Below are 24,520 nucleotides of genomic sequence, written 5' to 3' on the forward strand. Positions count from 1 at the left end.
GGGAGAGGGCGAGCCGGCGGGACCGAGCGCGGCGGGCGGGCGGCCGGCCCAGCGCAGCAGCGCAGCCAGCGCAGCCCGGAGGAGCCAGCCGGCGGCCGCGCACGAGCTCCGGGTCCGGCGGCGCGCGAGGCCCGCCCGAGCAGCGCCCGCCGCGGCCTCCAGCCCGGCCCCGCCCGGCCGGCCCGCGGGGATGCGGAGCGGCGGGCGCCGGAGGCCGCGGCCCGGCTAGGCCCGCGCTCGCGCCGGACGCGGCGCCCGGTGAGTCCCCGCCCGCCCGCCGCCCGCCGCCCGCCGCCGGGGCCCGGATTTCCTCCCTGCGGCCCGGCCGCTTTGTTCGCGGCCGCCGGGGCCGGGGCCAGGGCCGCGCGCGGCTGGAATGGAGGAGCGGGAGCAGGAAGTGGCCGAGCGCGGCCTGGGCGGGGAGGGCGCGGGCCGCGCCGGCGCTGGGGGTGCGTGCCTCCGGCCCCGGCCTCCCGCATGACCTTGGGGAAGCGGCTCCGCCGGGCGACGCCCGGGCCGGAGCGGAGGGGTGCGGTCGCGCGCGGGGGGCCCGGGCGCCCGGCCAGGGGGGCCCCGGCGCACAGTAGGTGCTCAGGGGGCCGAGGAAAAGGCTCGCCCCGGCCCTTGTTGAAGTTTGTGGGTGGGCCCTTGGAAGGGACCTCATTTTCCCATAGACAAAAAGTTGTCCATGGTGGCTGGGTGCCCAGGCCCTCCCACAAAGGACTGCAGCCCTCCTGGGCCCTGAGACTTGTTCCTGAGCTGGGTGGGTTCTGGAGGTGCTGCCCACCCAACCCAGAGGCCCGGGGCAGCTGATGAACTTGGTGGGTGGGATTGGTTCCCGAGTATTGGCGCGGTGGACAGAGTTGGGGCCCTGGGCCTGTGCTCTGTGGCCAGAGGGCCCCCGACATTCACTCCTGGCCCTCTCCCACCTTGCTCAGGCCACCCCTAACTGCTGTGAGCTCTGGTCCAGGTGAAGGGTGGGGTACACTTGTGGGGCTTGGTTCCCTGCCCCCCAGCTGAGCATCCGGTTCATAAACCAGTGTTCTGGACGCAGGGGGAGGGGGCCCTTCAGAGCACAAATTATTATTTTTTTAAGGTTGTGACTTAATAATAGCAGTAATTCACCTTTGTGGTGAAGTCACTCACAGGACAGAAGCGGCGGGAAGCAGAGGTCCCATCCGTGCCGCCCACCCTGTGCCCAGAGCAGCCCAGGCCTTGGCTCGGTGTGTGTGTTTCTGTGCACATGCACACCACCCTGTGTATGTGCAGATATATTTTTACATACGGGGCCGTCGGCAGCTGTCTGACTCTGTCAGCACCCGGCCCTGCTCAGGCCCGGGTGGGGGTAGGGGCACATCCAGAGGTCTTTGAGTCCAGCCCTCTGCCTCCAGGCCACGCCTACTCAAGTGTCACCAGAGCCCCCTGTGCCTGCCAGGTGGGGCTCAGAGCCCTGTCCTTGGTGGTACCTCTTCCAGTCTTACTTGCCATCCCTGCCTGTGGGCTTGCTGAGTGTGTTGGGCAAGGAGCGTCTTCCCTGTCCCAGACACAAGGCAGTGAGTGGGTCTTCCTGTCCTTCCAAATTTAGCCCAAGACAGTCAGTGCACAGCGGCCTTCTCTTGGTGCTTAGCCCATGCCTCAGGAGGCCAGTAAAGGGGGCTGCGGGAGAGTGTCTAGGTGGCTGTAGGAAGACCCATGTTGGAGGTACTCAGGGCCTCTGCCCGGCCTGGGTGTCCCCGAGAGGAGTCTTTCCTGGCCTGCCCTCATGAGTGCCCAACTGGAAGGGTAGCAGAGGACTGCTCATGGGGAGAGTGCTCTTTCCCAGGATGCTCGGAACCGGTGATGTGAGAACGGGGTTTTGAGGGATGCCTAGGAGTTCATCCAGCAGGGGAGCAATGGGGTGGGCCACAAAGGATCAATGGCCAAAGTGTCTGCTCAAGAGAAGGCTGCTGGTGGGCCTCCAAAGGGCGGGTGCCAGTGCCTCTGAGTTTGCACAGTCCTCCCCATTTGTTACCTCCTGGAAGCTGTAATTACGGGTCTGTAACCACCCTGGACTGGGTACTCCTTACAGACGGGACTCGTCGGAACCTCTCTTTGTCCCCAGTGCCCAGCGCTGAGCCTGGCAAAACCAGAGATGCCCGGCACATATTGGCCGAATGAATGAACCAGATTCAGACCGGCGGGGGCGCTGTGGTTTAGGAGGGGTTCGGCGTTTCTGTGGGATGGGTGTGTGTAGGGGGTTTTCGTGTCACCCTGGAGGGCTCTGGGCTCTCCTTTGTACCAATTACCTGCACTCCTGCCCCTGCCTTCTTGAGACGTCACGCTTGAATTTCTCTCCTTTCCCAGTCTGGGGCAGGGAAGAGGAGCTCTGGACTCTGCCTGGGAACCCCAGCCTCTGGGCAGGAACACCATGGACAGGGAGAACTGGGCACCCTCACCAGGGGATTGGGGAGGCTGAGTGGTGTGGGCTGAAGCAGTCAGAGGGGCTGCCTGGAAGAGGTGGCCTCCGCTGGGCCGGCAGGTTAGGGAGGCTGGGATATACCAGGAGGGCCTTTTGGGGACAGGAGTGATTTGTACAAAGGTCAGGGGAGGTGGGAATGGGTCGGTAAGGGGGGCAGTGAGCTCTGCGGGCTTGGGGTTCCAGGAGGGGTGGTGGCAGGGGCTTGAAGCCCAGGGGGAGGGGAGGCCTGGGCCCAGGGAGCAGTGTGAGTGACTTTGTATCAGGTGCCGTGGCGGGAAGGCAGAGCGGGGGCCAGCGGGGGCTCTGGATGCTAAGCGGGCACAGGTCGTGTGGGAAGGCACACCCAGGCTGAGTCCCCAGGCGCTACGGGCCTCCTGGGCTCACCTCGAGGTCCGAGGAGTGTCCCCAAGCCCAACACAGCCTCACACTTCCCTCTTCTTCCAGAGGCTGTTGACAGCCCGCTGGGCTCTGGGAGGACCCTGCTAGAGGCGTGTGAGCGAGGTCTGGGCCACGCAGGCCTGCGGGAGCCCCGGCACCATGAACGACGTGGCCATCGTGAAGGAGGGCTGGCTGCACAAACGAGGTCAGTGCCCGCGGGGCCGGCCGGGGGTGAGGGTCCCAAGTGGGCCTGCGGCTCCTCAGTGGCTGGGGGCGGCCTGGGCCGTGGCTGCCGGGCGAGCGAGGCCTCCCTGGGCTCCTGGACCCTCCTGGACCGGCCCGGGTGCGCTTTGGGGCCCAGTGTCCCCACGGCCGGGAGGGCATGGCCTCGTGGGACCTCCCGGGCGGGGACGTGTGCCCTGGGCCGGCGTGCAGCCCGTGAGTGGCTGCCTGGCTGGGGCCGTGGGCGGGAAGAGCCACCCGCTTTCCTGGAAGGCAGTGAGGACGCTGGGGCCGGTCCAAGGCCTGGCGCATTAGTGGCCCGGGGCGCTGCCCGAGGGCTCCTGAGGGCAGGGCAGGGCTGCTTGGCCTGGCTGTAGGCGGGAGGGGGCTCCGTGCCACCCAGTGGCCCAGCTCGGGGCGGGTTTACACTGGAGCTGCTGAGCCAGCTGGCCTGGAGCCCCCTCAGCCTCCCCTGTGCTCACTCATATGGCCCTGTGCCCAGGGAGGGGCTCAGTGAGGAGCTGCTGGGACGGGAGCTTGGGCCTGGGCCCCTCACCTTCTGGCCCTGCCTGCCCCACGGCCCTCTGTTGCTTAGCGGCCGGTGGTTGGGGGCTGGACAGGCCTCCTGTCCAGGTGCCTGAGTAAGTCACTCCCTCCTGCTCCAGGGCGGGGATTGGCCAGTCACCACCTGCTCCCCCAACTTGCTCTTCCTCCAGACCTGTTCCCTCCCAAAGCTCTGGCGATCCCATGCTAGCTAGCCACTAGCCACGCCACTCTTCATGCACACCCTCTGGTGAGGGTGTCCCCGTCCCCACCTCGGGATCCCACGGGCTGTTGGGAGGGGGAGCCTCAGACATAGGTGGAGCACACAGGGAGGCACGGCAAAAGTGGGTGTCACGAGACTGGGTTTTGTGGGATGCATAGGCGCCTCCCGGCAGAGCAGGCTGGGAAGCTGCAGGAGCTGCGGTGGGCAGCACAGGAGGGATGGAGCTGAGACCTCAAGGGGCTGCAGAGGGCGCGAAGCAGGGGATCAAGGATGTGGTCTGCTGTGTGTTTTTAGAGCTCACTTAGGCGGCTGCAGGGAGGACAGTGCACTGGGCCTCGAGACGGAGGTGAGGTGGCCGCAGGGGCCTGTGGTCCGTGGCGAGCCCCTCCAAGGTTTCCTGCACCCAGCGGCCTTCTGGATCCCCTCCCCCAATGTTTACCCCTTCCTGACCCCCAGGAGTACCACTTCTTGTGCCTGGAGCCTCCCACCCCTGCTCCCCATCGGGTCCTACTCTGTCTGCCTCACCTCAGCCCTCTTTGGTGGCAAGGATGCCCTCTCTGACCCTGGTCTCCGTCCTCCCCTGTGTGCCTGGTGGCAGCACAAGAGCACACGGGGACCGGTACCCCTTAATCCTTGGCTACTGTTAACTGACTGTTCGATTAAGGACTGACCTAGGAGATACCTAGGCCTCAGGGCTGCCAGGGCTCCTGTCCCAGTTACTGGGGCATCCGCTGGCCAGCCAGGCTCGGGTGGGAGTGCCCCTCTCACGCTGGGTGATGTTTAGACTGCCGCCCTGGGTTGTGCGCTGGGGGCTCGGGGTGTCGGGCCCAGCGGGGCATCCAGGGAGCTGGGCTTTGACCTGACTCGGCTGCCCCATCCCTGTGTCCTTCTCCAAGGGCAAGTCTGTTGACTCCGTGGGCCTTGGTTTCCCTACGGGTGCAGTGGGTGTGGTGGTGGGCAAGGGCCTGGTGGGGTCTGCCCTGGGGCAGAGTGCAGCCAGACTTGGGCCGGGACAGAGGGTCCTACGTGCCCACATGCCTCCACTCTTCTTTCTCCAGCCCACGTGCCAGCCCAGGCGGTGTGTGGGGCGGCGATGTGGCCCTGGCCCTCTTGTAGCCCGGGAGGGGCTGTGCCGTGTCCCACCTCCACTGCCTGCCCTCCGCTCCCCGTTCCCAGTGACCCCGTGGGAACCTCTGTGTGTTGCAGGCTCATTCCACTGCCCCCCACTGCTGTCTCGTTTTCTCTGTCCTCTTGTCCGTCTTTTACGAATCTGTGCTTTCCCACAAACGTGGGCTCTTCCTGTGTGCTGAACTTTGGGGTGACTGGGTGAAAGGAACAGGGGTCATGTGGCCGAGGGGTGGGAAATGGGTGGGCTTGGGTTAGATGTTGGGGGATCGAGGAGGACCCCGATTTGGGGCTGGAGGTACGCAGCGGTGCCGTTTCCTGAGACTGGGGTGGGGGGGCTCGCGTACCCTTCCTGGGTGTGGATAGCGTCCTGGCCTTGGTCGTGGGCGGGCGGACGTGCAGGCTGAACCCCGCGTCACGGGCAGGAGGGTGGACGGTTTGAAGATGCTTCTGTGTGCGTGCTCCGCTCCCAGAACCCTCCCTCACCTGCAGCGTCACGCCCACCCCCGGCCCTGCCCCCCGCCTCTCAGGACTGGCTGGAAGAGGGAGCCAGGCCTCCTGTGGGGTGGCTCTGGGTAGAGCTGGGGGGTCCCTGGGCTGGGAGCGGGCGGAGGGCTCCTGCAGCAGTGGTGTGAGGTGCCACCGCCGCCCTGCCCCCTTCCCCCGCCGGGGGTCTGATCCCCAGGGGGGTTTGGGGAGCTCCGGCTGTCCTCCAGCTCCTCGCAGACCCGAGGCCCCCCACGCTGTTGCTTCTTGTTACGTAGGTTGGGGGGCTGTTGTGGGATGAGGGCCTGCCTTGCCCACCGTGCTGTGTCTGCCCTGCGTCCAGCCCAGGCCCTGCACGTGAGGGGCGAAGGAACCTTCGGGGCTGAGTGGGTGTTGAGAGCTGACCCAACGGCCTGTTGGCCAGGGTCGGGGCAGGACAGACCCCCGGCCCCCAGCTCCTTCTCCCGCCCCTCAGGGACATGGGCTCCCTCCCTCCCATCTCTGGGGAGGGCCCGGGGCTGCGGCCCTGGTGTCCTGATGCGTGTACTCTGGGCCAGAGCCGCCGAGGGGCAGAGGAGAGCCCGGGCTGGCGGCTGACGCCGCAGCTCGAGTCCCAGCGCTGTGCTGCCCTGCGGCACCCAGCAGGCCCTCTGGGCCTCGGTGTCCCCGGCTGTCCCCAGGAGAGAGGGGTCCAGCTGCCCAAGGCTCAGAAGGTGGTGAGGAGGGCTGAGCCGGGTGGGGCCGCAGGGACCGTGTGCAGATGTCCCGCGAGACGGGTGGACAGCCCGAGCTATGGGTGGGTGTCCCCAGAGGTGGGCAGCCTTCCTGATAAAGCGGGACGTTCTGAGTGACAGGCAGGCATCCCGAGTGACGGGCAGACCCCCCAGGCTGTGGGTGGACAGCCCGAGCGGTGGGCAGCTGCCGTGCAGCTCCAGCCGCTGGTGCTGGGGGCCGGTGGGCTCGGTGTGGCTCAGAAAGTCGCCTTTCCAAAGGTTTGGTCTATTATGTGCACTCTCCTGATGTCTGAAGGTTGACAGTTTAAAAACCGTGTCCTCCTTCAGGATGCAGGTCTGGCTGGACTTGGCCTGCGGCCTCCAGTTTTGTCTTTAGGCTGTGTGCGGTGCGCGAGGCCACGGGCCTGAGTCCGTGCAGCTGCTCTGGGACGTGTCCCCAGGGCCCCGTCGTCCCTGCCCACTTGCCCTGGTGCCCGCCGGGCCGTGCACCACCTCGGCTGCAGCCCAGCCCCACGGAGAGCTGCCCCAGCAGAGCCCCACCTGCGGGTCCCACCCTTGGAGCCCGTGGAGGGCGCAGGGTCTGTGGGCGTCCTAGTCGTCTCCAGCCCATGGACGCGCCAGCTGGGCCACACGGGCCGGGAGAAGGGAGGACGGCAGCGAGAAGCTGTCCACGGGGTGAAGGAAGGGGCTGAGGGTCTGGGTGGGGGTGGGGCACCGGCCTCGGGGACCCCTGGGCTCATGTGGGCCAGCTGCTGGCCTGGCCAGGAGGGCCCGTTAGGGCAGCCACCACGCCGCAGCCCGGCAGGTGGGGGCTGAGGGGCGGGGTGCAGGAGAGCGGGCCTGTGGGCACGGGGTCCCCCGTCCAGGACCCTCCCTGGACGTGACCCCAAGTGAGGTCTGCCCGGTGCGCACACACGTGGGAGGCTAGCATCTGTGCGTCAGCTTAACTCCCCCCACCCCAGGAGCGGCAGGCCTGGTGGCGCCGTGTGTTCACGGGGCTCGGTGGGGCTGGTCCCTGGCACGTCTCAGGCCTGGCTGCCCCCCCCCCCCCCGCAGCCCATTTCTGGCCCAGACCCTCCCCCGGTTCCAGGCCCTTACCATCCTGCTGTGTGGGTCCCAGGCATCCTGGTGGGGGGCGGGCTTCCGGACTGCGGTGGCCCCTCCCCCCTACCCTCCCTTGGTCCTGGCCAGGTCCTGCTTCTGGCTGCGGCCCTGGGCTTCACCTGCCCCCCAGGTGGCTCTAAGCTGCTGACACAGACTCCCCCCATCCCCAGTCCTGGGCTTCCCATGGGGCGGGGCCGTGGAGGGGGCGCGGCTCTGCTGAGCCGACAGCAGGGGCCAAGGCCTGCAGGGGCCTGTTGAACCCACTTCTGAGCACACCTGCCTGGGGGCCCGTCGTTGGGAATCATCTGTGTGCACGGCCCCGGGCCACTCTGCCGGGCAAGGGGCTCACGGGACCGTCAGGGGAGGCAGGCTGCTCCCTTCGCCCGGTGCCCCAGGCTGGAGGTTGGAGCTGTCCTGGGCCCTCCTCCCCCTGCACCTCAGCGTCCCTGGCTCAGGCGAGGGATGCCCAGGTCCCCTCCATGTCTCGCTGCAGCGGCCGTGGCTTTGGTCCAGGGGGTCCCCTTGGTCCACTGAGGCAGGTGCGTGCAGGCGGCCGGCCCAAGGGTGGGGGCAGGTGCGGGGGCCTCTGCTCCGTAGGACGGTGCCTGGGAGGGGGGCACGTTCCTGGAGGGGTGCCCCTGAGCCCGCGGGCGGTGGCACGAGGCTGAGGCCGAGGCCTGCCGGCCTGTGTGGGACCAAGTTTCCTGTTTTGTGAGCCGGTTGAGTTTTCCCTTCAAAACAAACAACGAAAGAGGAAGCTCGGGCGTCCTTGCGCTGGGGGATGAGGGGTCACCGCTGCCCCGGGCCTGAGGGGCCCTGAGCGGGCCGTGTTCCTGTCTGCTTCCTGGTCCTGTGGTGGCGAGGAGGGGGCCTCTACCGGCCGCCCAGCCGCCCCAGGGAGCTGAGTGTGCGCCCTGTGCGTGGAGGGGAGGGGGCCCTGGGTCCGGGCCCTGCCCACTGCCAGCCCTCAGGAGGGGCCTGGGCCGGGTCGCGTCAGGCCAGTTCCTAGAAGTGCCCTGGGAGGGTGGGGGCGGGGGCGCCGGCGCGGCTGGCATCCCCTCTGCCCGGGCGCACCCGGCCAGCCTCGCTGCCAGCGCCCTCCCCGCGGGCCCTCCCGTAACTGCGGCCGCCTGCCGCCTCTGCACCCCCGCCCACTCACCCCCACGGGTAGGCCCCCAGCCCGGCCCCGACCTGGCCCCCAGCAGCTTGGCAGAGGGCCTCGTGCGCTCCCCCGGCCACGCCCACCCGGCCACGCCCCTGCTGCCTTTCTTCCTGCGTCACGCGGGGCTCCTTAACCGTCCGAAATAACGCTCGTGTTTCAGGAATGTTGGCATTGATGGGGGGTTGTCTGGTGCCTCTTCTGCCACCCCTGGGGGCCTTGGGGTGCGGTCCCCCTGGGCACTTGGTTTGGGCGCACAGATCCCAGAGCAGGCCCAGGACCACAGACCCCCGGCCCCCAGCCTCCTCCCGGCTGGTTTCGCCGGCCCAGAGGCCTCAGCCGGCTGTTCCTGGCAGGGGTGGGGGCCCCATGCTGGCGCTCCACCCCGGGCTGGGGGGCGGGGTATGCTGTGAGCTGGAGTTTGGGGGCTGTGATGAGCTCGATCGGGGCTGGGGCCAGGGTGGGTGTGGCCGGGAGCATGAGGTGACAGGGCTGGCAGCTGGGAGGATGCAGCCTGCCACCATGTCCCCATGTCCCCACCACGTCCCTAGCCAGGTCTCGCTGTCCTCACGGCTGTCGCACCACGACGTGGCTCCCAGTTAGGGAATAAGTAAATAAGAGCTGGGCGGCTGGGAGGTGGAAGGCCCTTTCTCTGGAGGGTCCCCCCGACCTGTCCCTCATTCCCTTGCCCCCTCCCCTGTGTAGGTGGTGCTTTTTCCTGGGGGAGGTGGAGTTGGTGCTTGGAGCCCCTCGTGCCCCGGGGAGGGCCCTGGCTCACGGAGGCTGGGGGTCACTTAGACGCCAGGGTCTTGCTCTGCCTCTTCTGAGGGTCTGCAGGGAGGGGGGTCTGGGCAGGGCCGGTGCCCACGGGGCTCTCCTTTCCTGCAGCTGTGTCTGCAGGGAGGGCTCTGCTGCCACCCCACCTGCTCTCCCGGGAGCCCGTGCTGCCCGTCTGTTCACTCTCACCACCCCCCTCTCCTCCTTGCCTCTGCCTTGCCCGGGGAGCCCCGACACCTCCCTTGGTTTCATTGGGTTTATCCTGGGCTCTCAGCACAGGAGTGAGAGGCATGTCCCTAGGGAAACATTCTGGAAACCTAGAACTTAAGTGCCGTGTGGCTTTGGGCAGACGCTGCCTGAGGGCCTGGGCCAGGACCGGTGGTGGCCAGAGTCCCCTCTGCCAGGGCCTGTGACCCAAGGGGCCAGCAGATGGGGGGAAGCTGGTGGACTGACAGGCCTGGGGGCTGCCTGCCCTGCCTCCCAGGCCCACCCGGCCTGGAAAGTGTAGGCCTCAGGTGCCCCTGCAGGCAGAGGTATGGCTGTGGCTGCCCTGAGCCCTGGGCCCAGCCCAGCTCTTTCCACGCAGCCCCCCTGAACCCTGCAGTGGTGAGGCCAGGTCACATCAGGCAGAGAGCGCGGGGGAGGCGGGTGGCGGGGCGGGCTGGGGTCGGGGTGGCCCCTTTTTCTGGCCTGTGCAGCAGGTGATGTGTGGTGCCCGAGGAGGAGGGTTTCCGAGGACGGCCAGGAGGGTGGGACGTCCAGGCCCAGGTGACATGCGGGCAGCTGCAGCGAGAGGGGCTGTTGGTCGTCGCTGGTGAGAGGCCTGAAAGCTGGCGCCGTCCTGGGGCAGCAGGAAGGGGCGGGGAGACCCCAGAGCTGTCTGCTGCACCGTGACGGTGGGGGGCGGGGCACAGCGCTGCTCCCTGACTGCATCCCTCCCTCCCACCCCGCCTCCCCACGTTCCTCTTGAGTCTGTGTGCCTTGGGCTGAGGCCTTGGGCCCCTGCCTGCCCGACGGCAGAACCAACGACCTGCGAAGAGTTCTCGGTTTGTGTCGAGGAGTGAGCCCCGCCTGGGCAGCCGGACCTGGGACTCTGGCCACCATCTGCCTCTCCGTGACCTTGAGAGCCCTCTCCCTTGGGCCTCGTTTTCCCCCGGGAGTGACTGGTCATAATGATCCCACCTTCTCGGCTTGCCAGGCAGCTTGGGGGCGGCCCAGCTGGGCTCGGGGGGCTGTGCCGGGGGAACCCCCGTCCTCCACCTGTCCCCCCGCTGCTGGGCCGGGAGTGGCCACCTCTCCTCTCCGTTGTCCACACTGGCCGTTCGTGCCCCCGTGAGGACCCCGAGAGAGCTGCCCTGGGAAAGCGTCCCCAGGAGCAGGCGGCGTGGCTCACCCGCCCGGCCTGGGCTCCGCTGAGTGGGGCGCGCCCCCTCCCTGGCACCGGTTCTCAGGCTTTTGCTGACTGTCCGTGGTCTGGTGTCCTGCCGGTGGGACGGGGGCACAGGGACGTGGGGACACGCGATGAGCCAGGCCCGCGCCCGCCCCGCGGCGCCGGGGAGGGGGGTGATGGCGTGCGGCAGCTGTCCATGAGCGACGGATGTGGCGGTGGCGGGGGACCGCGTGGTGGCCGCCGTCAGCTGGCACCCGCTCCCCCGGCCTGCTGGGGCTCCCTTCGCTGTGGAGAAACAGCTCAGCGCCGCCTGCCACCGCTGCGGCAAAGCGTGTATCCAGCAGTTTCCCCGGGAGCTGGGGACTCAGACCGTCCACGGAGCTCAGGGTGTGGCAGCCGCGGCCTGCGCTGGGGGCTTAGAGGGGCTGAGGTGCCAGGCAGGGGAGGACTCGCGGGTGGCAGGCCTGGGGTGCGGGGAGCCTGCGCGCTGCGCCCCTGGGGCCCCCAGCGGCTCGGGTCCTGGCCTCCGCGTCTCCTGCCGGGGGTGCCCTGACCCACAGCGCGGCCTGGGACCCGGGCTGGGAGGTGTAGAGGTGCAGGCTGTCAGCCGGCACCCTTCCTGTCCCTGATCCTGGCTGTGTGGCCCCGTCAGGGTGACTTGGGCTGTGGGAGGCACGTGATGCTGGCGAGGAATCCCCCTTCCTTGAGGGTCCTGCAGCCCCTTCCTGGGGATGAGCTGGGATGGCGGAAGGGCCCTCCCGCTGGACGACACACGGGGACGCTGAGGGGGCCGGGGCTGGGGTCTGGGAGTCCCAGGGGGGCAGGAGGAGGAGGGAAGCCCTGCCCTGGGCACAGGAGCCCGGCTGACCTGGGCGCCCCCCAACGCCCACCCCACCCAGGGCAGTTGCCTCCTCATCTGGAGCCTGGGAGGCAGGTGGCCAGGCCTGGGCATTCGGGGTTCAGGGGGCGTGGGTCCCCTTCGCTGGTGGCTGGGTGGGGCGCCAGTGTCTGGGAGGGGTGGGTGTGGTGCTGTAGGGCCCCTCCCCTGCCCTGGCCCAGGGCTGGGCTTCTGAAAGAGCCCCCCACCTCCGGGGGGGGGGGCTGAGGATGGACCCTCCAGGTGGGGGTGGGCGCCAGACCACGCGTGCCTCCAAGTGCCCACCCCCAGCTCCGGTCTCCCGACCGCGGTGCTGTCCTGCCCTGCACGGAGGGGAGCTGGGCCAGCTGTGATGTGGGGCTCCAGGGCCCCGGTCTGAAGCATTCGCTCAGGTGGGATGGGGTGGGTGGGAGTCCTGGGCTTGGGCGGGAGTGGCAGGGACGAGGGGACCCGACCTGGGCCCAGGTCCAGGCCAGTCCCTGCTGACCCCTGGTGTGGCCGCTGCTGGGAGGCCACCCGGTGGTGGGCGGTCATCTGGCCCCAGAGACCAGGGCCCCCCCCCACCCGCCAGTTTACGGCGCGGCATCTGAAGAGCAGACTGGGGCCTTCTCGCCTGTTCCCAGCAGGAGCCGTTTGTGTCTGTGCTGCCTCCTCCCCCTCGCTGGCCCACAGGTGTTACTGCCGCGAGGACAGAGCACAGCCGTGGCCAGGCACAGGGCGGCCACCTCCTCCCCTCGCCCCTCCTGTGTCCCCCCCGTCCCTGGACCGGCCACCCACCGGCGTCCTGTCCGCACTGAACTCGTTCAGATGCAGGCCACGGCCCAGGTTGCGGCTGGCGGCCACTTGGGGGCCTGGCTGGATGTCTGCAGGCGGGAGTGCCCCAGAGGCTGAAGAAAGGGGTCTGTGGGTCTCAGCGCCGTGGCCCTGGCCCCCCGGCCTCCCCCGCCCGTCCCCCCGCCCGTTCCCCCCGCCCCCGCCGCGGTCCTGGCTTCTCCTCCGGGGGTCTGGATGCCGGCTGCTGAGGGCCAGGGCCCGAGTGGGGCTGCCTCCCCGCCTGTCGCTTCCACCCGTGTGTTGCCCAGCTCCCGTCGCCTGGCCCCCCTTCAGCGCCCTGGGTGGGCTTGTGGGGTGAAAGCTGGAGGGCGGGTGCAGGGTCACGTGGCTGGGGGCGGGTCCCCCTCCCAGGGCCTCAGCCACAGTGGGGTCCGAGGCCCAGGCCGGGGCGTGCGGGTCCTGCCGAGCGCGGACGCCTCTGTGGGCACACACGCGCCGACTGCCCGCGTGGGGTGCGGCGCTGGGGGGCCGCCATGCTGGGCACGGTGGGGGCCGCCAGCAGTTGGTGATCAAGATGGATTCTCAGGGCTGCACGGATGAGGCACTCATCACTCTCCCCGCGCACTTAGCGTCCCGGGGAGCGGCAGCTGGCGGGATGGGAGGCACTCCATCAGGGGCCGACAGCTCCAGACGAGCGCAGGCGGGTGGGAGTGAGCAGCGGGCGCCCGGGATGGAGCGGGGTGGGCCGCCTTCAGCCCCCGGAACCAGCTCTGCTCCACCCTGCGCCGGGCGGGGAGGCTGGCTGGGACCAGTGGCCAGGGGGCGGTCCCCGGGCCCGGGACGGGAGGCAGCATTCAAGGGTGGCCTCACCACCTTCCCAGCCCACGTCCCCAGGGGTCTGGGGGGCTCAGACCTGGGTGGAGACCCCGCTAAATGCTGTCGGGGTGAGGGCAGGTTACCGGCCGACGCTCGGGTCCTCCCTGGCCCAGTGGTGTCTGGCCCGGTGGGGACCCCTGCCTGGGCTCCCTGGGGAAGGAAGGGAGTGGTTGGAGGCCCCGACTGCCCAGCAGCCCCCAGAGGCCCTGGGTCGTGCAGGGTGGGAGCTGGGCGGTGAGGCGGGGGGAGGGGCAGAGCGGACCGAGGCGCGGGGCGCTGGGCCTTTGCTCGCCCTCCAGGTGGCTGCGTGCGGGGCTCAGCTCGTGGGGAAAGTCCGGCCCCCTCCCCTCCTGCTGCCCGGTGGCCCTCTGCTGAAGCGGGCGCCTAATTAGTAAGTTCTTCGGCGGTGTTCAAACTCCTGGCTCGGCAAAATGTAAATGAGGCGTTTTTTCCGGGTGTCAATGTGAAAAATGGCACTGCCGGCGCGTCGCAGAGGACATCTGCTCTGCCTCCTGAGCGCGAGCGCCTGTTCACGGCTGATGCTGCAGAGCTTCGGGGAGAGCGTTCTGGGCACCTGGGTGACCCGTGGGTGGGTGCGGGGGCCCAGGACGGCAGGTCCCAGCCCGAGGACCACACAGCCGCCTCTGGGTCTGGCTTCACAACAGCGCTCAGGGCCCCTGGACAGCAAGTGTTGTCACGCGGGCAGAGGGGGCTCTGTCCCGAGTGCCCATCCTGGGGACGTGCTGCAGGTGGGCTCGTGTCTGCCAGGCAAGCCCCCGTGATCGCACTCTGAGTGTGATGCTGGCCCCTCACTGCTGGATGCTAGCTAGGCTCCATCCTCTTGGCGGGGGCCAGTTGCGGTGGGCAGCCCAGTCGCCACGGTCATCACAGTAGCTGCCGCATCCACCCCCTGGCGGCACCCAGGGTGGGTGGGGAGGCCTCTTGGCCCTGAAGCCCCTGGCGGGTGGCTGTAGCTGGTCCCCGCGCTCTGGTTGGAGACCGGCTGGTTTGGCACCACCTCCTCCAGGAAGGCCCTCTGGATCGGGCCGGCCTCCTGTCAGTCGTACCGCTTCCCCCAGGCCCAGGTGCCGGCCTGGCCCCCTTTCAATCACAGGTTCAGGGTTCGCACTTGGTCAGAGGCGGTGCTTTCATACAGTGAAACCCGTCTTCCCACCCACCCTCTGATTGCCCCAGGGGAATCGGGGTCAGTGCCCGGAGTTGGGGCATCCTGGGTGCATCTGTCCCGGCACAACCAGCTGTGACTTACCCCGGGGAGCGGGCTGTGTAGGGGGAGCGTGGTCCGGCGGCTGCAGCCCCTCAGTGCTGCCCGCCCGCCTGTCCTCAGGTGAGTACATCAAGACCTGGCGGCCCCGGTACTTCCTCCTGAAGAACGACGGCACCTTCATCGGCTACAAGGAGCGGCCGCAGGACGTGGAGCAGCGCGAGTCGCCCCTGAACAACTTCTCCGTGGCGCGTAAGTGTGCCGGCGGCCGCCCTGGGTCGGGATGAGGGCGCTGGGCCGGTGGGTGGGGCGGAGAGAGCCCTCTGGGCCCAGCGGCCCCACGTGGGGTCCCCCCGGCCGCTGTGTCTGGGGCCAGCAGCCCTCCGGGGACCAGGCTGGGCCTGAGGCCCTGTGTCACCTCAGGGACCGCTCAGTGGTCGGCTCCGGCTGCCAGGGATCTCCGAGCCGAGCCCAACGCTGTTCCGGGTGGACTTCTGGAGACCGGAGGGCCTGGCCTGGGGCAGCTGGCCGACCTGGGCCCCTCCTCCAGTGGGGGCCAGACGAGCCCACCAGGGCCTCTTTCCCCAAAGCCCCCGGCAGAGGCAGGAAGAGGGTGTGGGGGTGGGGGGCAGCCAGCTTCCCGGGGCCTCCGTCGCCCCAGCACGAGTGCCCACCACAGGTTTTCAGAGACCCCAGTCCACTGTGGCAGTGCGTTTGTTCCCACCCTCAGCTGGGGTGCCAGGTGGGTGGGTGCAGCACTGCTGGCCTGGGGCGTCTCAGGACGCTGAACAAACTTGCACGTTTTCTAAACCAAGTGCTACTGTGGGCTCGTTACGTACCTGCAGGGGGACGGCAGGTGTGACCCTACCCATGGTGGGGGGCACCCAGGCATGGGGACGGGTGGGTGGGTGGGATGCTGGGCCGGGCGGGCCTTCCGGCCTGGTCCCTGTTCCCGGTGCTCTGCCCGGGCTGGCCCGGGACACGGGCCTGATGGGTGAGTTAGTGATGGGCTTGTCGACCAGCACACCCCGGGGTCCGCCTGGGCTGCTGTCTGGGGTGCAGAGCACAGTCCTGGCTCCACCCCAGGCTCCTTCATTCAACCCCCACCCTCCGGCTGGCTCTGCCCTCCCTGCCACGTGCCTGGGAGCTCGGGGTCCTCTGGGTGCACGCACACCCCCTGCCGCCAGACCGCAGGTTCTGGTCCAGGGTCTCAGGAGGGGGCATAGCACAGGGGGCCCGTCCTCGGCTGACGGGGAAGGATTCCCAGCCTCCGCGCCTGCAGATATTCTGAGATGGGGGCCGTCCTGCCCACCCCCTGGTGTGCCTGGCCCCGTGCTGCAGGGCTTCTAGTGGGAGGAGCAGAGGCCCTGCGCCACAAGGGAGGCTCCCTTGGGAGTGCTTTAGCAGGGCCTGGTCCCTGTGAGCCCTGAACCCCCTCCCGGGCTCCTCAAGTCTCAGCAAAGCAGCAGGTAGAACGGGGGCCTGGGGGTGAGGGGAGGCCAAGGAGGCAGACCCCCGTCCCCGCAGCCTTGTGGCCGCGTGGGAGCCTCACTGCAGTGTGTCTGGCTCCCCGCAGGGCCTCCTGGGTCAGCCTGGGGGCTTCCGGGCTTGGGAAGGATCCTCGGCCAGAGGGATGCTGCCTTGCTGGGGGGCTGAGGCCCCTCGGGAGTGTTCCCCAGGCTGAATGCAGGGGAGCACAGGGGGGGGGGCTCTCAGGAGGCGCGTGGGAGGTGGGCACCGCCCAGAGGGGCTTCCTGAGCAGTGGGTGGGACTGGGGCCCTGACCCGGGCATTAGGCCAGCAGGGGCTTCAGGCGCAGGAGCAGAGGCTTGCGGGAGGGGGGAGCGGCTCTGCGGGGGCCTCTGTGCCAGGGGCTCTTCCTTGGGAATGGGTTCCAGGGTGGAGAGATGAGAAGTCAGGCCCTGGGTGGGTGTCAGGCGCCTGAGCCCTGGGGGCTCCTGGTGGTCTCCGATGGGCTGAGCGAGTGGGAGGGGGCATGTGGGGACCCAGAAGGCTGGCCGCACAGGTTTTCCTCTCTCCCTGCCCCGTGTAGACACAGGCCTCCCTCCGCGTAAGGCTGGGCCCCAGCCCCCTCCTGGCCCCGCGGCCTGGCAGACCATTCCTCGCTCCCTTGCGCTTGGCTGAGCCCGGCCGGGGCCCCTCGCGGTTGCCAGGGCCTAGATGCTGGAATGTCGGAGACCCCTGCGCTGGCCCCGCGGCCCCTCCCGCCTCATACAGGCTGGGCTGGAATCCAGCCCCTCTCCGGGCCTGGGGCACCTCCACGGTTCCTCGGCTGCAGGTGTGCGTGTTCCAGGTGTGCATGTGCCTGTTTTCACTCCCGTGTGCACCTGGGGGCATGGGCAGCAGTGTGGGGAGGGTGCAGCCCAAGTGGCCTCGGGGGTGGACAGGCAGCTTCTCCGGAGGGTGAGTCACTATCCCCCTCTGTTCTGGGACTGGCCCTGCGCCGAGAGGGGGCAGGCAGAGCGCTGGTCATCGTGAGGCTGGGAAAGTGGTGGGATGGTTCTGCTCGGGGAGGGCGAGCTGCCCTCCCAAACCCCTCACCCTCCGGCTGGTTGAAGGCCGTGTCCTGGCTGGCAGGGGGGCTTGGAGACCCAAGGAAGGACCACGGAGGGTTGACCGGCCCCCAGACACCCCCTGAGGGGCGCCGCTGAGCTCTCTGAGCAGGGTCCCAGCTGGAGTGGGGGTCCTGGCCCCCTTTTACAGGGCTGGGCTGTGGCGGGTGGGCCGGGGCTCAGTGCAGACAGATGCTCGCCTGCCCCCAGAATGCCAGCTGATGAAGACGGAGCGGCCGCGGCCCAACACCTTCATCATCCGCTGTCTGCAGTGGACCACGGTCATCGAGCGCACGTTCCACGTAGAGACCCCCGAGGAGCGGTACGCGCTGGAGACGAGTCCCGGTGCCCCAAGCCCAGGGGCCTCGGCGGGGGAGGCCCCAGGCCTGGGCGGGGCTGGGGCCTCAGCTGACTGACTGCCCTGCAGGGAGGAGTGGACAACCGCCATCCAGACGGTGGCCGACGGGCTCAAGAGGCAGGAGGAGGAGATGATGGACTTCCGGTCGGGCTCGCCTGGCGAGAACTCAGGGGCCGAGGAGATGGAGGTGGCGCTGGCCAAGCCCAAGCACCGCGTGGTGAGGCCCGGCCCTGCCCTTGGGGCCCTGCCCCGCCCAGCTCCTCGCACAGGAGTGAGGGAGGGACGCCAGGTTCGGGAAGGCCCGGGTGCCCTTGCTCCCACCGTCCCCCCGAACCCCAGGGCTCCAAGTCGGGGTGCACAGCCCGTGATCTCCCACGAGCCCTGGACCCCTCGGGCCCCACCTGTGCTCGGCCCCGAGGCTGGCCGCGGTGGCCCCGGCCTCTGGCACCCCTCACCACTGTTGGGCCTCCAGCACTCACCATGCTGCCCCCTGACCCTGGTGCCTGCCCGCTACCCCCAGACCATGAATGAGTTTGAGTACCTGAAGCTGCTGGGCAAAGGCACCTTCGGGAAGGTGATCCTGGTGAAGGAGAAGGCCACGGGCCGCTACTATGCCATGAAGATCCTGAAGAAGGAGGTCATTGTGGCCAAGGTAGGGCCAGGGCCGGGGCGGGGGCCGGCGCCGGGCCAGGCGGGGCGGGCGGCTCAGTGGGCTCTGTTTTCCAGGACGAGGTGGCCCACACGCTCACGGAGAACCGCGTCCTCCAGAACTCCCGGCACCCCTTCCTGACGGTGAGTCCCCTCTGGACCCCGGGGGGACGGCTCGGGCACCAGGTGCTGGGGTCGCGCGGTCACTCGCACCAACCCCTCCTCCCCTGTGAATCTGGCGGGCTCAGGGCCCCGTGGACGGCGGGCGGGCCTCCAGGAGGGGCGGGTGGAGGTGCGTGGTGCGGGGTCGCTGGTGCACAGAGCGGGCAGGAGGCCTGGCCTGCCCTCTGACCTGCTGAGACCCTGGGGGGCCACGCCCCCCATGCCCACCCTTCTGCACGGTCTTGCACTGCTTCCCCTTTGAGGCTCCCTCCGGGAGGTCCCTGTCCCGGGGGAACCTGGGCCAGGAGGGGTGTATGGAAAACCCCTGGCCTTCTGGAGCAACAGGGAAGTGCCCGGAATTAGGCTGCCAGGCCCAGCCAGCTCCGCCCCCAGAAGGTCAGCAGTCAGGCGGACAGGGCTCAGGACTCAGGCCTTGGGCGACCCGGCGCCGGCCTCTGAGGTCTTGTGCCCGGGAGCACTGTGGGCCTGTCCCCTCCGCTCAGCACAGGTGTCCTTGCTCCAGGGGACGGCCTGATCCGAAGCAGGGGCAGAGCAGTGGTCAGGCTTGCAGCGATGTTTTTCCTGAGACGTTTTCTTATGAGAAACATGACTTCAAGAGCAGACATCGTGTTTGCTCGTCCAGATGTTACGCGTCACCGTGGCTTTGCCTCGTCTGCTTCATTTTGCCCTTTTTCCCTCTGTCTGGCTGGAGGATTGTGAGGAAAAGGCCCGGCTCTGTCGTGCCCTCCACCCTCCAGTGGATCCCCGTACGGGACGCTAACATCGCGTTCCGCAGATTCCCTGGTCGGTGCGGCCGGCCTGGCCGTGCGGGAGCCCAGAGCCGGGGAGGATCTCCCGTCCGTGTTTCTGTGAGCAAGCGGTCATCAGCGGGCCTTTCTTTTAAAGCGAGGCCGCCTGTGGTTTGAGGTGTGAGGGCAGCAAGGCGGCCCTAGAGGGGCGCCGCCTCTCGGTCCCTGGACGTGCAGCCACTCGTCCTCGGGCGCGGCCGGTGGGGCAGCGGGGTATCCCCCGCCCTGAACAGGGCGAAGCTCCTGCCCAGCTTGAGGGCCGGGTTCCAGCTCTGCTTCCCTCACAGGCCCTGAAGTACTCCTTCCAGACCCACGACCGCCTGTGCTTCGTCATGGAGTACGCCAACGGAGGCGAGGTAGGGCCCGGTCCCGGGGCGGCCCTTTCTGAGCCTCGGGTGTCTGGGTGGCTGCCCTCCCAGCTCCCCGCCTGGTTAGGGTCTCCGCCCCGTGACCCTGGCCCAGGTCGCCGGCCCCGCTCAGGCTCCCCGTCCCGCAGCTCTTCTTCCACCTGTCCCGGGAGCGGGTGTTCCCCGAGGACCGGGCCCGGTTCTACGGCGCCGAGATCGTGTCTGCCCTGGACTACCTGCACTCGGAGAAGAACGTGGTGTACCGGGACCTCAAGGTGGGCGGGGCCGGGGATTTGGGGCGGGGCTGGGGCGGGGCTGGGGCGGGGTGTGGAGGCGGGCTGACCCGGAGGCCGCCTCCTGCAGCTGGAGAACCTCATGCTGGACAAGGACGGGCACATCAAGATCACGGACTTCGGGCTGTGCAAGGAGGGCATCAAGGATGGCGCCACCATGAAGACCTTCTGCGGGACGCCCGAGTACCTGGCCCCCGAGGTGCGCGTCTGCCGCGCCCCGAGCCCCCCCTCCCCCCTCCCGACCCCCGAGTCCCCGTGTCTCAGGTGCCCTCTGAGCCCGTGCCCTGCAACCCCAGGTGCTGGAGGACAACGACTACGGCCGGGCGGTGGACTGGTGGGGACTGGGCGTGGTCATGTACGAGATGATGTGCGGCCGCCTGCCCTTCTACAACCAGGACCACGAGAAGCTTTTCGAGCTCATCCTCATGGAGGAGATCCGCTTCCCACGCACGCTCAGCCCTGAGGCCAAGTCCCTGCTCTCAGGGCTGCTCAAGAAGGACCCCAAGCAGCGGTGAGCCCTGCCCTGGGCTGTCCCCCGAAACCCCCAGGGAACGACCGTGCTGGTGGCCATGTGTGATGTCCTCGGCTTGGGCTGGCCCGGGCAGAGGGCCTGCTCACACCTGCTCGGGAAGAGCCGGCCCTGCCGGCAGCTCCTGCCCACCCAGCACCCTGCAGCTGCCCGGGCTGCTGCCTGGCGGCCGACCTCAGCCTGTGGGAGGAGGGGTCCGAACCTTGGGCCCCCCCGCAGGTGGCGACCCCGTCACCGTGGCCTCCGTCTCCCCGCAGGCTCGGTGGGGGCTCCGAGGACGCCAAGGAGATCATGCAGCACCGCTTCTTCGCCAGCATCGTGTGGCAGGATGTGTATGAGAAGAAGGTGCGTGGGGCCTGTGTACACCCCTCCCCCCGCACACGCCCGCTCACACCCACCTGCTCACACACATACCTGCTTACATACCCCACAAGCACACGTGAGGAGGCCTCCGAGGAGCGAGGCAGCTGCTTCCTGCACGTGTGCCTCTGCACTTTGCCCTCGGAGGGACCTGGGAGCCCCAGGCCCTGGCCCGTGCTGGTGGGGTGGCCAGCAGGCTCAGGACGGTTGCCCCTAGGCTTGCTGGGTGCCTGTCTCCAAGCATGCGTCCACCCCGTTTCCAGCCCCCCCCCCCCCCCCCCCCCCGCAGGCCACACATGGCCGGCTGGGCCTTTGTCCCTGTGAGACAGGGCTCTCCACCCTGCTCTGCTCCAGCCAGGGTCCTGCCGCCCCCTGGGCCTGCCCTCCAAGCGCTCTAGTCCCAGCCCCGACCCGAGAGACCCCCTGCTAGTTGCTGCTAGTTCCCAGGCAGCCCTGCACCTGGGCCCGGGGTCGGGGGAGTGGGGGTCCTTCCTCCCGCCAGCCTGTCCCTCTGCAGTTGCCCTTGCGTCCTGCGTTGTGGTGAGTCCTCTCTGTGGCCTGACGCTGCCGGGCCACTCTGCCATCCGGGGGCCGCGAGTGAGGCCGGTGGCCCCGCAGGTGGATCCCTGAAGGGCGAGGCCCCAGATGGGACGTGGGCAGAGGAAGGCCTGGCCCCAGCCTTGGCTCCTGGGTGGGTCCTGAGTTGGGTCCGGGTCCAGGTCCAGGTCCAGGTCCAGGTGCGCCGGGCAGTACAGGGTGAGACCTGTAACGCAGCCCCCTTCCTGCAGCTCAGCCCACCCTTCAAGCCTCAGGTCACGTCCGAGACGGACACCAGGTATTTTGACGAAGAGTTCACAGCCCAGATTATCACCATCACGCCGCCCGACCGAGGTGAGGGGACCTCCCTGCCGACGCCTTCCTCCTCTCCGGGCAACAGATCTCCGTGCTCAGCATTTTACTGGGAAGGCTCCCTCACGGGTGGCCGTCAGGGCGGGAGGGCCGCGGCCCCCGGCCCTGGGATCGTGGGATGGGGGCTCGCTGAGGCTGGATGCGGAGTCTGGGAGGCGAGCCCTGGGGCCGGCCGGCCTCACTTGCCCGGTGCCCGGAGCTGAACCGCTCCTCCCGCCCGCAGACGACAGCATGGAGGGCGTGGACAGCGAGCGGAGGCCTCACTTCCCCCAGTTCTCCTACTCGGCCAGCGGCACGGCCTGAGGGGCCAGCCGGCGTGCTTGGGACGCAGCCGTGGGCAGCCACGTGCTCCGGACGAGGGCTTGGAAGACTCGGGAGGAAGCCTCGCACGGATGATCTGTATTTAATGTTTCTTATTTCCGGATGCGTTTGGGCGGAACCATTGCTGTCCTCCAACACGGATGGGAAGATGCCTCGTGCTGTGGGCAGGGCTGCCCGCCTTGGGGGCGGTGTCCTCTCGGCCAGCCAGGTCGGGAGGAAGACATCCTGCGGTTTTTCTTAATTTATTCATCCAGTTCTCCAGACGTGGCCGCGGCCTTCGGAACAATTAGATTCACGTAGGAAAACGTTGAGGACTTCTGCAGCCAAGTGCAATCGGGCCTGGGTGGGCCCTGCCCGCGGCCCCTCCGTCCCTCTCGCCGGCTGTCCCTGGCTGCCCCTGCCTCGGCCCAGCCCGGCCCGGGGGCCCCAGAAGCCACCTTGCCGTGGTGCGCTGGCCTGGCCCCCTCTCGCTCTGGGTGGGGCACGCAGCAGCCCCAGCACTGAGGCTGGAGGAGGGTGGCCCCTGCAATGGGGTTGGGCCGGGGTTCGCCGGCAAGATAGAAGAGCCAGGTGACATCTGTTGCCGAGTATTATGCTGTTCACGTGCATACTGGGGTTTCTAATCTCAGGAGAGGGCCCTCACTCCGCCCCCTTCCCCATTGGGACCGTCTCACCCGATGGCTTCCCCTGGTAGCACCTGTCCTTATAGAAGCTTCACTCTCCTGCTGTTGCCCTGGCCCCACCTGACACCCTTCGGAGGGGCCGTCGCTGCACCCTCCGTGTCTCCCGGCTGGACGCTGCGCTGCACCGTGGCGTTTTTTTATACTCAACTTTAGTATTTTTACTATTATGAGACTTTCCCTCCAAATTCTTCAATAAAAATTGCTTTTCAACTCTGTGGCTTGTTTTGCTGGGTGGCAGGTGAAGGAGCATGTGGCCGGTCCGCTTGCGGGGAGCGCCCTGTCCTTCCTGCCCAGAGGCCCCAGGGATGACCTTTGAGGGACGATGTCCCCCCACCCCACTCCGGCGGGACTCACCGGAGCGGGGGATGCCCTGGCCGTCCCTGTCTCCACCTGGCTTCACCCCAGCCCCATGCCCCAAGGAAGCCACCCAGACTGCACAGCCGTCTGCCTACCAGCTCTGTCCATGCAATGCCGCAGACCCCGACCACCAGGAAGGACCAGCCATCCTGCAGGGCCCCGAGCTGGCCAAGGCCGAGACTCGGGTCACTGCCAGGCCCTAGGGCCCGAGGAGGACCGAGAGAGCGGCCTGCCGGCGGTCACACCGCAAGCCTGGGTCAGGCGGGACAGGCGGGAGTGGGTCCGGGGCGCCCGAGCAGCCCAGCGGGACGTGCCGCGGGCGCCACCTGGTGGGTGCGGAGAGGAGCCGGCTGCCGGCGCTGGCCCGCGCGTCGGCCTCCAGGCGCCTGCCCAGAGAGGGGTGGGCGGAGCCTCAGCTCCTCCTCTCTCACGGGGACTCAACCCCGCAGGCGTGGCCGGGACGGGGCCGGACCTTTCACTGGGCCTGGCGCCTGGGCCCGGGGGAGGGGGCAGAGCAGCCTGCTTCTCCAGGCTCCGGGGCCCGTGACCCTGACAAGACATTCCTTGGGGCGGGGTGGCTGCCCCTTCTGCTGGAAGGGGCGCCTGCGCGGGGCATGAGGTGGGTGGGGTCAGTCAGGCCTGCGGGTGCCTCTCTGGGCGGTGCCCGATTGCTCAGTGTTGATAGGCTCTGAACTATTTCACTCCCACAGCTTTTTTGGAAACCACAAACACACCAAACGTTACCTGCTAAATGATGCTTTGGATCCAGATTTCAGATACGTAAAAACGTCCTTCAAATTGGAAGCCTGTGCACTGTGGGTAGGAATGTAAAATGGCTCAGCCTCCGGAAAACAGTATGGAAGTTCCTCAAAAAAATAAAAACAACTACCATGTGACCCAGCAATTCCACTCCTGGGTACACATATACCCCAAAGAGCTGAAGGCAGGGTCTTGAAGAGGTGTGTATTTTAACACATAAAAAAAGGGGGAAAAATGTATATTGTAGACACCAGAACCTACAGCAGTACCTTTCCATTATCCTCGAACTTCGAGCAAATGGTACCCCAAAGCGTCAGATGTGGTGTGGAAAACCGGGAGGTGCCTCTGAAGCTGGAGCTGGGGCATGTGGGGGGGTGGCGGCCAGCTGGCCAGGCGGAGGGGCACGAGCTGCGCTGCGCTTTCTCGTGGGGCCTCCTTGGGTGATGATGGGGGGATGGTTGGGGGATAACGGGGATGCGGGTGATGGCCTTAGGGACGTTCCTTGGCCTGGGACAGGCTTCAAGGTCATGGGCATGGACATGAGCACAAACTTACCCTGATGGTGTGTCCCATCCGGGTGGGTGGGGCCGAGAAGGAAAGAGCCGAGGCCGGAGACCCCAGGGCCTCCCAGCCTTCGCGGAGGTGGGGCTGCGCAGGCGCCTCGGGGTGGAGTGGTAGGGGTGCAGGGAGACCGGCACTTCGGGGAGGAAACTCCTGGGCGCTATCCGGTCCCGGCCGCAGGGCCAGAGCAGAGCCGGAGGGGCCTGGTGAACAGCGGCCTGGGGCAGTGAGGACCAGCAGGGTGGAGGTCCCACGGCCTGGCCTGCACGGGGGCCGAACGCCCTCCCATGTCGCACCCAGCCCTTCCAAGCAGCAGGCCGGGCCTCCGGAGGGACAGCAAGACAGGAACAGAGGTGCCTTTAGCACCTGTAGTGCCCACGTTTCAGCAGGCATGGCTGCGTGCTGTAGCCGAGGCCCTGGGGGCTGCGGGTAGGTCAGCAGCTCCCAGCAAGGAGCCAGCCAGGCTGGGGTGTCGGACGGCATGGGGGCGGGGTCTGCCTCCCA

General features: G+C 68.2%; 1 protein-coding gene across 4 annotated transcripts; it reads left to right on the top strand.

Moving 5' to 3' along the window:
• The first annotated feature begins 110 nt into the window (after nucleotides 1-110).
• On the top strand, nucleotides 111-22,549 carry AKT1 (AKT serine/threonine kinase 1). Of its 4 annotated transcripts, XR_012329807.1 has the most exons (15): nucleotides 112-258; nucleotides 2,903-3,041; nucleotides 14,472-14,600; nucleotides 17,131-17,242; nucleotides 17,348-17,495; nucleotides 17,799-17,930; nucleotides 18,005-18,070; nucleotides 19,185-19,253; nucleotides 19,394-19,519; nucleotides 19,608-19,736; nucleotides 19,834-20,048; nucleotides 20,324-20,411; nucleotides 21,215-21,317; nucleotides 21,559-21,734; nucleotides 21,911-22,549. XR_012329807.1 is itself a non-coding variant. In XM_073799993.1 (14 exons), exons 2-14 carry the CDS (start codon nucleotides 2,996-2,998, stop codon nucleotides 21,636-21,638), a joined length of 1,344 nt encoding a protein of 447 aa, XP_073656094.1. In that variant the 5' UTR covers nucleotides 111-258; nucleotides 2,903-2,995; the 3' UTR covers nucleotides 21,639-22,549. The 4 variants fall into 4 exon arrangements, 3 of the variants coding, with proteins under 3 accessions (XP_073656094.1, XP_033706428.1, XP_033706429.1); XM_073799993.1 differs by having other exon boundaries at nucleotides 111-258; nucleotides 19,933-20,048; nucleotides 21,559-22,549; XM_033850537.2 differs by having other exon boundaries at nucleotides 113-258; nucleotides 21,559-22,549.
• Nucleotides 22,550-24,520: the final 1,971 nt, after the last annotated feature.

This window comes from Tursiops truncatus, chromosome 2 (assembly GCF_011762595.2).
Source record: "Tursiops truncatus isolate mTurTru1 chromosome 2, mTurTru1.mat.Y, whole genome shotgun sequence".
Classification (NCBI taxonomy): Eukaryota; Metazoa; Chordata; class Mammalia; order Artiodactyla; family Delphinidae; genus Tursiops; species Tursiops truncatus.

Excerpts from the sequence above, each read along its gene's own strand:
- AKT1 (XM_033850537.2), top strand. The coding sequence starts at position 2,996 with ATGAACGACGTGGCCATCGTGAAGGAGGGCTGGCTGCACAAACGAG. Across the intron at positions 19,254-19,393 it reads AGTACGCCAACGGAGGCGAG|CTCTTCTTCCACCTGTCCCG; the intron begins GTAGGGCCCGGT and ends CCCGTCCCGCAG. Across the intron at positions 20,049-20,323 it reads AAGAAGGACCCCAAGCAGCG|GCTCGGTGGGGGCTCCGAGG; the intron begins GTGAGCCCTGCC and ends GTCTCCCCGCAG.